Source organism: Acipenser ruthenus, chromosome 43, assembly GCF_902713425.1.
Source record: "Acipenser ruthenus chromosome 43, fAciRut3.2 maternal haplotype, whole genome shotgun sequence".
Taxonomy (NCBI): domain Eukaryota; kingdom Metazoa; phylum Chordata; class Actinopteri; order Acipenseriformes; family Acipenseridae; genus Acipenser; species Acipenser ruthenus.
In genome coordinates this window covers 1,303,674-1,317,212 of record NC_081231.1, presented here as the reverse complement: position 1 = coordinate 1,317,212, position 13,539 = coordinate 1,303,674, and the positions used below count along the sequence as shown (strand labels likewise).

At 39.8% G+C, this 13,539-nt stretch overlaps 1 protein-coding gene across 18 annotated transcripts in view; it reads right to left on the bottom strand.

The window, feature by feature from the left end:
* The window catches only part of LOC117962483 (neurexin-2-like), a 431,235-nt gene that overhangs the window by 217,352 nt on the left and 200,344 nt on the right, over positions 1-13,539 (bottom strand). For 14 of the 18 annotated variants that reach the window (XM_059012180.1, XM_059012175.1, XM_059012177.1 and 11 more), the window contains 4 exons: positions 11,348-11,374; positions 7,137-7,256; positions 6,450-6,831; positions 4,907-5,097 (listed from right to left, as the gene is read on the bottom strand). In XM_059012180.1, the coding sequence (XP_058868163.1) occupies positions 4,907-5,097; positions 6,450-6,831; positions 7,137-7,256; positions 11,348-11,374 (720 nt within the window). The remainder of the gene's footprint in view (positions 1-4,906; positions 5,098-6,449; positions 6,832-7,136; positions 7,257-11,347; positions 11,375-13,539) is intronic. The other 4 variants (XM_059012165.1, XM_059012169.1, XM_059012172.1 and 1 more) reach the window with 1 other exon arrangement.

The window sequence follows — 13,539 nt, the reverse complement described above, 5'->3', positions numbered from 1 at the left end:
GATGCCAACACACAGAGACGAACAGACAAACACGGTGAGTAAAAATAAACAAACAAGTATCGTGCTATATTCCTCTATTTCTCATCCTCCTCTCTCTCCCGTTCACTACTCACCGAACACCCAACCCCGAGTGAGTGAAACGTGCATCTACATATACAATCGTGCTGGGATTCAATTACCAATTAATTATTCACTTGAATCCCAGCACGTGAACTAAATCTGTGCAACCCTGTGCTCACATATTATTAACTACTTTAAATGCACGTGAAGTGCAATCCCCGTGCTTAAATACAATTATACATTTTAAATAACTCGTGCTGCACACACCCATTTATATCCCGTGCAGCAATATCTATACACCAACATTAACACACCACACGCAACATATAACACAGAAATGCACACAGGGGCGGGGCACATTGTCACAGTTATTTACAGTAACGATTTTGTAAGCCCTTGAAAAACGTTGAAAAGGGGCTAGTGTAAAATTCAGCACCACTGCACTGGACAGCTCCTGGATATACAGCTATGACCAAAGGTTTTGCATCACCCTAGAATTTAAGATTGAAATATAATTAAAATTAAAAAAAAAAAAAAAAAACTGTACAAAAATAATTTAGATTTTTTTTTTAACATCAAGTACTCAAAGAAACTACAGATTTATATTGCAAAAGTCTACCGGAAGCCTTAATATTAGTACAGTAGTTTATGTTTGATGTCACATATTTCAATTGTTGTCACTTTTTCGTTAAGTATATGGAAAACTACAAAGTGGTATGTAATCCAATATTATTATGAAGCAAAACTAGATTTCTACAGGGTGATGCAAAACGTTTGGTCGTAGCTGCACAGCACACAATCGAAGATCTCGCCTCTGCCTTTCTCTTCATAAAGATGCAGACTCAAGCAAAAATATCAGCTTCACTGGAGGTTGTCTGGCCCCAACTGTGAATAATTCAGCTATAAATTGTGATCAACAATTGCCCTGAAACAGGACAAGAGGGAAACTTTAAAGCATGTTCAATGGCCCCACTCATGCAGTTAATGTCCATTATTTATTCAGAGACTGGGGGGAGGCAGTCAGTGCATTTAAAAGGAGAGGAAAGTAATCATGCTCCCATAGGCACCATATAACATGGGCAATTGGAGCAGAAAGGGGAGGGAGGGGCATTAATACTCACAGTAAATAATTTCCAATAAAGAGATGCCCTCACAAAATGCTAATGCAATCTTCTTTCACTGTGGGAGATTATTATTTTTCGGTGCGAAAAATGACCAACCTGATCAGACAGGCCCAAGCTGAATCTTGGTTTAGTAAACATATTCCTGGTATTTTTTTTATATATTTTTATTCACAAGCCCTTTATAGAGGTTTACCATAGTGTAATAAAGCATAGTGAAGACATGGTAAGACATACAGCAGGTAAGCACTGTAAAGAATAGCAAGGTATGGTAAAGCATATTAATAAACATGGCAAACCAGGGCAAGCTACGCATACCATAAAGCATGGGAAAACTACAAAAATGCTGTGCTCAAATACAGTGGTAAACGTTTATAAGGGATCATGGGTAAATAAACTAGGGAATTCAACTTTTACTCAGGAAAGGTCGGCAAGAGAGATTTCTTTCTTCAAAACATCGCGGTGCATCCAGTTCACGCTCCCTCCTGCAACAGTGCTGGGAACTGAAATGTGTGGCGTATTGCAGGAACATAAAAACAGCATTGTTGCAGGAGGGAGAGAGATCTGGATACACTGCGATATTTGAGGTTTTGTTTTTCTCCTGGCAAACGCTCCTAAGTAAATATTGAGAAATGCACACGTGTGTGGTTAAAAATGTCAAAAAAAAGCCAGCCATATGATTAAAAATATAACGCTGCGATCTGGACAACACGGGATACAGCAAACGTAATGTCATGCTTTTCTTGTAAACGCTGGGTTCTGTAACACTTAACAAATGGAATTTGTGACTTTGTTCACAAGACCACACCCTCAAATGCAGTGCATAGATGAAACAAAGTCCTGGCTTATATACTGTACTATGCAAGAGGCTGCTTTTAAGTTTGACTGTAAACAAATAGACAGCTATCTCCAATGCCCTATACATGATTAATTATATCTCCCTCTTCCCGCCCACCCTAATCAATACCCATTAAATAAAAGTGGAGTGATCAATAGGCAACCAATCTGTTGGCAACAGGGTTGTGTGCACAGAATATCACCAGCTGTTTAAGAACTTCATTGGTGGGTTTGCTATATGAGTGATCCCCTCATGCCCAGCAGCTGTTTGTAACTAGAAAATGATTGTGATCACAATTGTGCTTTTGACATTTTCTTAAATGGAATTAAAAATAGTTTCATAAATCTTATTTAATGTTTAGTTACGTAGGTCTCAAATGTTCCGTTTTTTTTTTTAAATAGCAAACATGTCTTTTTTATTTTAAAACAAGCATCCGGTACTACACTAAGTTCTCAGTTTTCTTCCCTTGCCTTCGAGGAAGTTACTTCAGGAAAGGATTTCACTCCAGAAGTGTCTTCTGAGTCATGTTACTGTCTGAAAGCATGTCAGTCAATAGGGGGAAGCAGCTGATTGGCTATGGACAGGAAAGAAGGCAATGAAGGGGAGGGGAATAAAAAACAATTTCTCGAATATTCCCGAGAAACAAGAAAACAGAAAATAATGCCCAGGTTAATTTACCTATGCTGTATGAAATATCAGAACAATCAGGATTATGAAAATATATTTTTTCGGCAGGATACAGCAAAGGTAAAACAGCATGTGTCTTGTAAACATTTCTGTAAATCCTAAACTTTAGAAAACATGTTTTGTTTCTTGATGTTCTTCTCTTAAAGATAGCTTCGCAGTTCTAGGCTGCTGTTGCAAGCCATCAATAGACCTCTTATCCTTCAAATTCAACCGAAATCCCCCGGCCCTAAAAGGCTTCTTGCCTCCCTAAGCCAGGATCATTTTAGAGCACTGAAAAAAAAAAGAAATTGGAAGCACTTGACTTTTAGCTCGGGAGCCTCCTTGCATTTCATTACTTCCAACAGCCATTTCATACGCTTTAGCACTTCGGAAGAGCTGGCAATTGACATGGCCAGACACTGCAACCGTTCCTTTATCCATAGTGAAGATTACATACCCCCCCCCCACACGCACACACAATGCCACGCTGTCCCCTACTGACTCTTTGAATTATCAAAAACTTGAAACAATGTCAATAGACTGTATTGAATTGCTCAGACATAAATCGCCTAAAATGGCAGCTTGAAACTTCATTTTAATAGTTACATTTTCCTTCCTATTTTATTGAGTTATCTTTACTGTAGATTTGCCGTTACCTGGCTTTGAGCTGCTTTGAGCTTGTCTAGAGAATCCTAACTGCCAGGACTGAACAGCCCAAATCGTGTCAACCCCACCTCCTTTTCCTGCCACAATTCTAAAGTTCTGTGTTGCTTGTTGTGTGGTCTTATTCAGTCTGACAACTGGTGCTGGGGTCACTCTCTGTTGCTGGTGTTAATAGGCGCGTGAAATATCAACTTGATGAGCAACAGGGAGATGCATCTTATATATATTCCAGAAGGCTGCAATTTACATCAGGTAGTATTCATTCACTTGAGCTGCAACTTATTTACACAAAATATTGTGCTACATAGGGCAGGCGTTCCCATTTTTCTGTCCAGCCCCCTGTGCATTGATTTCTATTCATAAGCTCCTTGGATCATATCAGGCTGATTTTCTCACCTGCCTCTTTATTGACAGATGACAGTTGCCACCAAATGAATATCGACCACAGCTTTGGCATCAAAATTGGACAATTTCAACAAATTACTTTGTTGAAGCATATCTTACAGCATATCAGTGTCTGAGCCCCTCCTTTGAGGCAAATAGAGACATTCTCACCTTATTATAGCAAACAATGTAATTCTGTAAATCTCCATACAGGTCTAGCACATGCCATTTTTAAAAGCAACGCATGTTACTCGAAACAATATTTTCATAAAAAAAGATATATAGTAAAACTAGGAATGGATCAATCTGCTATGCAATGGGAGTCTTATTTCAACAGGAGTCAGATGACAAACTTGAATATTCAGAGGACAGATTTAATTAGCAATTTGCATTTAATAAGTCTCAAATGTGTAGAAAGACATCCATGTTTTAGCAACGTGTATTTTCATTTGACAACATCTCAAATAAACTGGGTTCAAGAAATCTCTGTTTGCTGGCCGTGGCTTTCAGTTAGTGTGGCACTTTCTTGGTCACCTGGAGAGACAAATTGTGCCCCACCCCCTCTTCATTAACCAATCAGTTGTCAGTAACCAATCAGCAGTTTCTCCTAACACATCAGTAAGATGCATGACCCTGAAGACAAGATAAAAACGACCCAGGAAGTGTAATGGAAACAGACTTCCTGGAAGACAAGGGAAGCAAACTATGAACTTTCTTTTGTCAAGTCTATTCACTTGTTTCTTTTGAAACTGTATATTTGAGACCTACAGCTGTGGCCAAAAGTTTCGCATGACCTAGAATTTTAGGATTGAAACATAATACAAAAAATAACTATATGAATATAACTATTTATTTAACTATTTATTATCATGTAAATCAAAGAAACTACAAAATGGTATCGCAAAAGTCTACCGGAGGCCATAATAGTAGTACAGTATGTCATGTTAGATTTCAAAATGTCACATTTTTCAATTGGTCAGTTTATAAGTATACGGAAAACTACAATGCGGTGTGTAATTCAATATGTTAACGTAACATTGTTTGACTATATGAAGCAAAATGAGTTCATCCTATAGGGTGATACAAATCTTTTAGCCAGAGCTGTAGATAGTGAAGGTAATTGCCTGACTCGGTACTTATATAGTATTTCAATAATTAGTCAGCATCCTCTTACCTTTCAGGTCCAGGTTGCGTGCTCCATTGGAGTGCTGGGTGACGATGCGGGAGTCGATTTTGAGTGTGTGCACATTGCTAGCGTCCCGGGACACCACCACGTTGTGCCACTGGTTATCATTGAGGGGCTTGTCCGAATTCCCCTTCATTAAAGAAGGGCCGTTACCCAGGTCAAAGACATAGTGGATATACCTGCAATAGACAGAACAGCTCAGATCTCACTCTGTACGAAACCGGGAGGAACTACAAGAACGTCAAGTGGACAAATGTATTGACCATCCTCAAGGGGCTACTGAAGAAGGCTGAAGAAGGCACTAGCCAAAAACGTTTCTCAGTTTCGTTTCTTACATTTACTTTGGAATTCTGATTGGAAGTTAAGCATGTTTAACAATGAAATACGATTGAGATTTCTATAGCGCCTTTCATCACAAGGATCCTTAAGCGCTTCACACACACACACACACACGCACACGCACACACACACCAAATGAACAATGAAATCACTCAATTACAAACAAATTTTATATAACACAAATAAAAAAGAGGAGACCCAAAATGTGGTATTAATTGTAAAATGTAAAACAAAAACTAAGATAAAAAGCTAGTTTGTAAAAACAATTAATAGCAGACACATAAATAAGCATAACATCTGCTATTAGCTGCTGTGTTGCTGCTACTATTTCATGTATAATGCTACTATCATGGATTATGCACTTTCCACTGTATTTAATGTATTATACTTTTTTTTACTGTATAACATGTAACATGCATTTTTTTCCCTGTATAGCATGCGTTATGCATTTCTCTGTATTTAAAGTATTATGGATTTACTGCATCTTGTAAAGCCCTTTGTGATGGTGGTCCACTATGAAAGGCGCTATATAAAATAAAGATTGATTGATTGCTTGATTGATAAATGAAAAAAAACAAGATTAAAACTGGAATTAAAAAGGACAAAAAGAAAATGGCAGCTTGGATTGCAAAACAGGAAAAAAGAAGCACTTGTATCATATGTATGTTACATTTGCATGATGTTTGCAATAATTCTGAGTGGTTCTGTTGCCGATTGTTGAATTGGAATCCGTCCTGGCACTTAGGATTCTGCAGGTAAGATCATGTTCGTATTTCACTCATTAAAATCTCCACTCAACACCATCCAATAGACCCTATAAATCACATCCCCATTGTAACCTATTCACAGCAACTACGCTTCTAATTTCCCTGAGATCTCGCACTCAGAATGTCAATGACAAAGCATTCAAAGCATCTAAACCCCAACAGGTTCTATATAAGCAGATTAAGTCTGTTAATATTGGGGGGGGGGGGGGGTTGTCTGTTTTAGATTTAGATTTAATCACTTGCAGAATAATATGTTTCCAAGGTGTTGGCTGGCTACCTCTAATCAAGTTAAGAGTGCACTTTCTCTTGCAATCTTTGTACGATAGACCCCCACTTAGATCGCTGGCCTGCCGCAGCAAAGAGTACGTGAGAAACTTGATCAGAAGTCACCTCCGGACAGAAGACACAGAGAAAGAGCAGCTTACCCCTTAACAAGCTCCACCACAATGAAATCGCTGCCATCTCCACTGTTGAACAGCAGCAGTCCATCCGTGGCGGTGGTTTTGAACTGGAAGAAAAGGTGCATAGAGGCATAAGCCTGCAAAGTAGCCAGAGCTAGGTAGCTCCCTTTAGACCGGAAGGTGACCGGATCTGCTATGATACTGCGCATGCCGAACCTGGCATTCAGCTCACAGTAGCTGATGTCTCCGTTCTTGCACAGGTCTAGATAGGGCAGAGCATTGAAGGAGAGGCTTTGTAGGTGCCCGATAAAGTTGGAGGGCACCACGGAGATGAATCGCCGCTCGGTCATGATGCCAGTCTCAATGTTGTGGAACTCTAGACGAGTGTGGGCACCCGCCATTTGCCCTGCAAAAGAGATGAATGGGTTATCCAACCAGTTCAGTCCTTGACACTAGCCCTGCACCCAGTCCTGGGGTTCAACTGTTTAGGTGTATTATTGAAATAGCCAATCTGTTCTGAACACATTTAAGAAGATTTATGAATGAGAGGAGGCAATTCAGCCCATCAGTGCTCGTCCAGTTCCTAGTAGCTGATTGATCTCATAACCTTGGAAACTGAACTGTTCCCTCCCTCGCTCCCCTAAGAGAAGGGAGGCTCCCTCCAGTCCAGGGAAGCACGGAGACTGAACAAATCAAGACAAACCTCCCTACCTTCCACCGTGACGTTATCCACTGAGAGCTGCAGGCTCTTCCCCCTGCGCACCACTCTCACAGCATGCCACTCATTGTCGTTCAGCTTCTGTCCTGCAAACAGAGTCTCAGGGCCTTTACCTGCAATGAAAGCATGCTTGAAGTTAGAGCAAAACTACTGGCGAGGCTGCTGCATGAACAGGGGCCAGTGATAGTATTTTACATGGATTGTTTCACTGTTGTGATTGTGGGACTACAGTGTAAAACCTTCTAGGAAAAAAACTATATATTTTTTTAAAAATATGATCTTCAAGACTAAGTAGGTTCAAATGTTTGTATTATTATTATTATTATTATTATTATTATTATTATTATTATTATTGCCCTGTTACATTTTCTTATGGTTTGCAATCACTGTGAGAAGTTCTTACTGTAATCCAAAACGTTTTGTTTTTTGCTAAGTCTCTGGGAGCTGCTCTTCAGTTCTATCTCCCTGTCGTGGATACATGCAACACAGATCAAGTGTCTTTAGAGAAGTTTAGTGATCTGTCCCTGTGCCCAGTTTTGCAGGCAATGCAATTCCAGTTCACTCCTGTAGGTGGTGCTGACTAACATAAAATTCTAACCTACATCACATCTATGGTAGGGAAGTAGATCTTAAGTACAGTGCCTGAACTTGTAGTCAAATCACCTTAAAAAAAAAACATTCGAGTAATTGCAAACATCATACAAATCACAGACGAATGTATTAAAGCTACTTCTTGTTCAGTCATGGTATGTTGGGTATAGCCCTGTCAACTCCTATTACAACCACACGCGTTGTTTCTTCAAAAAGTAGGACTTATTAAGTACTTATTACCAAACCAGCTATGCCTGCCTGCAATAATAACTGGCAAATCTCTCGGCCTGTCTCTTTTAGTTTCCCTGTTTCTGTGTAGTGTGTCATGCTGGGAGAGAGACAGCACATGTTTTAAACAGGTGCCCTCAGTTACTTTCAGTTCACATACGGTTATCTATCAGAGTGGCACTGACCAGCATGTTTGCCATATGCCCAGGTCAGCTTATTAACATTTGACCTTTTTAAAATAAAAATTACCTTAAAAAGTATTGCCATGGATTTGAAGGGTAATTCAAATGACCCGCGTTTTTTTTTTGCCTTTTAAATACCCGTAAAGGAAACATGATGTTTATAGGTGAGGCTTTGGAAATTATTACCCTGTCTTGTTTTCAAACAGAGCTGCCCCATGTTTGTTTACGAGCCCGTTCTCTTTTTCCAGGAACAGACTCTTCTGTTTTACACGCCGCTCAAGGGAGATGCATGATTGAACCTCACTTACCTCTCTGGGTGTGCTGGTGAGTGCTGTGCGACACAGGGGAAACAGAGGCGATTGTGCAGTGTGGATAGGGCTGAAGGGTCAAGGCTGCCACCCTTTGGGCCAATACAGTACTGCAACTGCCTTCGTTAACAGCAGTCGTGCACTATTTTCATGGCCATTCCTAGCATGTAGTGTTGGCATAGCAACGCCATGGTTTCAGTAAGTGATATAAAACACATCGATTAGATTTGACTGTGGGATAGGACATGCTGCTTTGAAATAAAAATATTTTACTAACGGTAAAGCTTACAAATAAAACATAATTATGGGGTAATTAATTGCCTTTTTTTGTTTGTGCTTGCGCTGTAGAATTTAAAAAAAAACGGATTGAAAATATACATTGCGTGGTATTAGATTGTATGACCAGTTTTCTATAGGTTATATAAGTGACAGTTATTTAATTTGTGTACAAAAGTGTTTAAAAATCTACGTTTCTTTTTTCTTCACTTTGTCACCTCCCTCGTATAGCAGCCCTGATAATTAGTATCTTCCAAACTCCTTAAAACACAATACACCTTCACGAAGAGGTAGTGACGGTTTGAGGCACACACAGCCCATGCAATTGCTCCTGTCGTGGCTCAGTCACTATTAAAAAAAATAACTTGTATTCACCTCATGTCTGCACCAAAATGAATGACGTATTAACCATTTTACCGTTCTTTTTTTTATCAATACGTCACAGGCCATAAACAGAAAAAAACACCATGTGTTCGTTATAGGCGTTTAAAGACGTGCGCAAGTTTATGTCACTATGTACTGCATAATCATGTCACCCACGATTTAAGTTAAAAACGGTAAGACATTTAAAAAGGAACTAATTTCGACACACTGAAAACAAAACTTCCGTACCGTCAGTGCTGAAAACGTGAGGGGAATACGTGTGTAGGTGTCTCACACGCGTCGGCCTGCGTGTTTGAATAAACCGGGTAACAAATTCAAATAAATGCGTTTCCAGCCAATGTATCCTCCTCGCTATCTACAAGGGAAATTTGCTGGACCTGTATCCTAGCCTCTGTATTGTTGACTCGAGTCTGCTTTTGACTGTGCCTGTCACAGTAGCGTCAGGGGAGAAACTTTTCTTGCCTGAACATGAAATGAATTATTCAACTGTAATTTCTCTCTGTGTTGATAAGCTCCCCTTCTGCAGTATACAGTACAGAGGTCTGGCTTCAGATGCTGCTGGTGTTGGACACTGACATGTTAGTGAGACAAGGGAGACCTCTTGTGGACAGTTGCGGTATTGCGCTTGCACTGTTGGGTTGCACTACATTCATTCGTTTTTGCCTGATCTTATATACCGGTGGTATTTCTGTCATTCTTTTTAATTTGACATTATGTTAACGCTACCCTAGTAGGATCATCTATTTCATGGGCACTTATAAAATAGACTCGGTTGTTTCATGTCGAAACAATAATAATAATAATAATAATAATAATAATAATAATAATAATAATAATAATAATAAACAAAAAAACTAAAACAATAACATACATAATACTCATAAATGATCATAACCATAACAATAATAACAAAACATTATTGAGATACAAAAGCTGCTGAAAAGAGAAATCTAAACTCCCTCGGACTCAAAAACGACAATACTGCATGTACAGTAGGTAAGGGAGACCCCTTGTGGCGGATCCCTGTATATCCCTCAGATATTCAAACATGTGGGAACAGGAGAAACCCTGGTGGAAGTTATGTGCATATTCTTCCAACATTTAAACTGTACTTACAGTAGGTAAGGGAGACATCTTGTGGTCAAATAGGGGTAATGCAGGCAAAAGATGTTCAGTCCCAGCACAAGCTCAAAGCCAGGTAAAGGCTGATTTACAGAAAAAAACTGAGAGCCCAGAACCACTCAGAATGACTGTAAATGCCACACAACAGCAATGAAAATGACTTTAGATGCTAGTTACTCTGAGCGATCATTGGCAGTACTTTATATTAGAATTGCACCACAGGCTTAAAACTAAGTAAGAACGCACAGCTGTGATTGTAATAGGAGTTAACCCCCTCACTAGCCATAGACACTGCTACTCTGAGCTTTAATACCTGCTAATGAAACCTTAGTTCTATTCCATCTATTTAAAAGGACTGGGCTGGTCTGCATGTTTGTCTTCAGATACAAATGCCCTTAAATGGGCATATACAATCTATTTGGACAAGCCTAGTTACAGTAGCCTTAATAATTTACTGAATTGATTTACTATAGCATAGTTAATGTTCTTAATAGATTTAATGTAGACACAGAAAATAATTGATACCTACCTTTAGATCTGCATAGATGTACAAACTATCCAAACTCATAATTTTAAAAATATGAATGCATCACATCATATTGTTAAACATCTCAGAGTACTAGCTGGCTTGCCTAAAATTATCAAATAAAATTGGTGCTTTGAAGGACTGCTGCATGCCATCGTCTGTATTAATCTCATTCTTTAGTAAATTATACATATCGTATAGGGGACTGATATCTACCCCACTAGTGGGCTTGTCAGCTGAAAATCAGCCTGTATGTCACACAGCACTCTATGCCGTACATTCTATAACAGTTAAATAAGAATAATTAAAAAGTATAGCTAATCTTGGTTAGCTATCCAAGGAGAGGCAGATAAGCAGAAAAAATACAGGAAAGCCAGACAAAAGGGGAAAAGAGAGGGGGAGGAAGAGAAGGGGAGGGTGAAGGGGAGGAGAGGGAGAAGGGAGGAGGAGGAGGGAGAAGGGAGAGGGAGAACGAGACGAAGGGAGACGGCTTATGCAACAACAGAGGGAGAAAGTAGGAGAAAGAAACAGGATCATCATCACACAATATAGAAATATTAATAAAAAAAATCATAGCCACCACTTACTGAGGTTACAGTCTATCCTGATACAGTCTGGCGGGAGAGAGAGCGAGATGGTGAGATAACAACGAAAAAAAGAAATAAACGAAAAAGAAAAAAAAGAGATATTTTACATCCTTCAAGGTACATTCTGCTGACAACCAGTCATATCACAGCCCACCTTCCGGGGACAAAACACGAGCCACAGTCGCCCTTTCACCTTTCACCTTTCACCTCTAGGTTATACAGCACACAAGAAATACAAACCCTTTATGATTCTCTCTATATGAACAGGAACATCAGAGCTACATGCATTTGCAAAATGTAAAACAGGCCTCCAGTGACAATTCTGTACAAAGGGTTTGTATTTTTAATATTTTGTGCACTCTAACAATGGTAAACAATACAACTCTTTGGAAAAGGGCAACCTGCAAACCCCAGCCACACCTCTGGCATCGATGGAATCCCTACATCGCCACCTAGTGAGAAAACCAGGCATTGGTCCTCCGCTGTTGTTTATTTTTACTTTAAGAAAACAATGACAATTGAGTCAATTTTCCCAGCCTCCCCCAAAACGGGAGATACCACTTTGCTTTGTACTTCTTTCCTCATATCTGGGGACAAAACCACTTCATTTAGAGGGGTGGTCCCTTCAGGTAAGGTTCGAGGTGCAAAGCGTTGTGAAGGGACCGTGGTGTTATCTGTTCTAGACTTCTACACCTAATTCCTTTTGGTTATTTAAACTGGCAATTTCAAAATGCAGGACATAGTTTCTGTACACTAATTCCCAAAGATGTCCCAGAATGTGTGCTGCTAGGGAATCTGATTTCAAGCAGAGAAGGCTGTTTGATTAGAGACAGTGGCTTCAATTCACAGCCAGCAGATCTGGTAGAACAGAAATCCCAGGAGAGACACTGGAGCCAAAGCGTTTGAGTTCAGTGGCATGATTAAAACTTTCTGGCAGACACAGATCTTTCAACATGGGCTGCATTAAGAAGGTAGTGCCTTTTGGTTTCCATGTGGCTGGGTTTTGTCTCGTACTGTCAACCGCTACAGAAAAGTGGACACAAACAGCCATGAACCGGACACACACTAACTGGACACTCAAAGAAAGGGGGCCTGTTTCTTTTGGGATGGGGTGTATATTTAGGGTAAAGTTGGGTGTTGGTTCTGAAAACACTGAACCCATATGCAACACGGGTAAATGGGCGACAATCTTTCACAAACAATGTGTTCTCATTTCTCCTTATGAGATTAAATGACTGGGAGTTATACCGCATGATAGACACATGTCTTTTCATATCTGTAATTGGATAGTAGAGACTTGGGATTGACAGCCTGCCTTAGTGGTGTGTCCTACAGACTCTACCCAACGACTAGCTAGATTAGAAGGTAGATGAGGTTAGGGTTTTGGATAACAGTAAGGGGCGGGTTTTGGGCTCAAAATATGGGTTGGGGTTGGATGATTTGGGAACAGGGACTAGAAAAGAGTTTGTTCTTTGGTTTAGGAATGTAGGTGTTTATCCCAAAAGCAACTTGGCTAAAATTGAGGCATGACCTGGCGCTTAACGTATTGGGAGAGTAAGGATTACTCTGATTTTAGGATTAAAGACTACCGCAATAGATTTTGGATTAGCGATTGGATCAGGCCTGTGAGTCAGGGTTTTAGATCTTAATCTGACGCTGATACTGAATCTCTAAACTTGTAATCTAAACTACGATGCATTTGCAGATGGTTTCACGCGATGTTACCTACATTAGTCCATGATCTGGAAATCCATGGAAAGGGCAGCAGTGTGGAGTAGTGGTTAGGGCTCTGGACTCTTGACCGGAGGGTCGTGGGTTCAATCCCAGGTGGGGGGACACTGCTGCTGTACCCTTGAGCAAGGTACTTTACCTAGATTGCTCCAGTAACAACCCAACTGTATAAATGGGTAATTGTATGTAAAAATAATGTGAGATCTTGTAACAATTGTAAGTCGCCCTGGATAAAGGCGTCTGCTAAGAAATAAATTAACATTTCACATTATTTGCTGTATAATAACTAGAGAAAATGTCAAGTTCAAATGTAACGAAGCAATTTGACTGTGAATTTTTTTTCCATACAGTCCTAGTCATGAGCACTGATCTTGAGTTTCCGAATTGTAGGTAGGCTTTTAGGGTTTAGGATTCAGGATCCAAGGTATTTTTTATTATTAATTAGTCGTTTAGCAGACGCT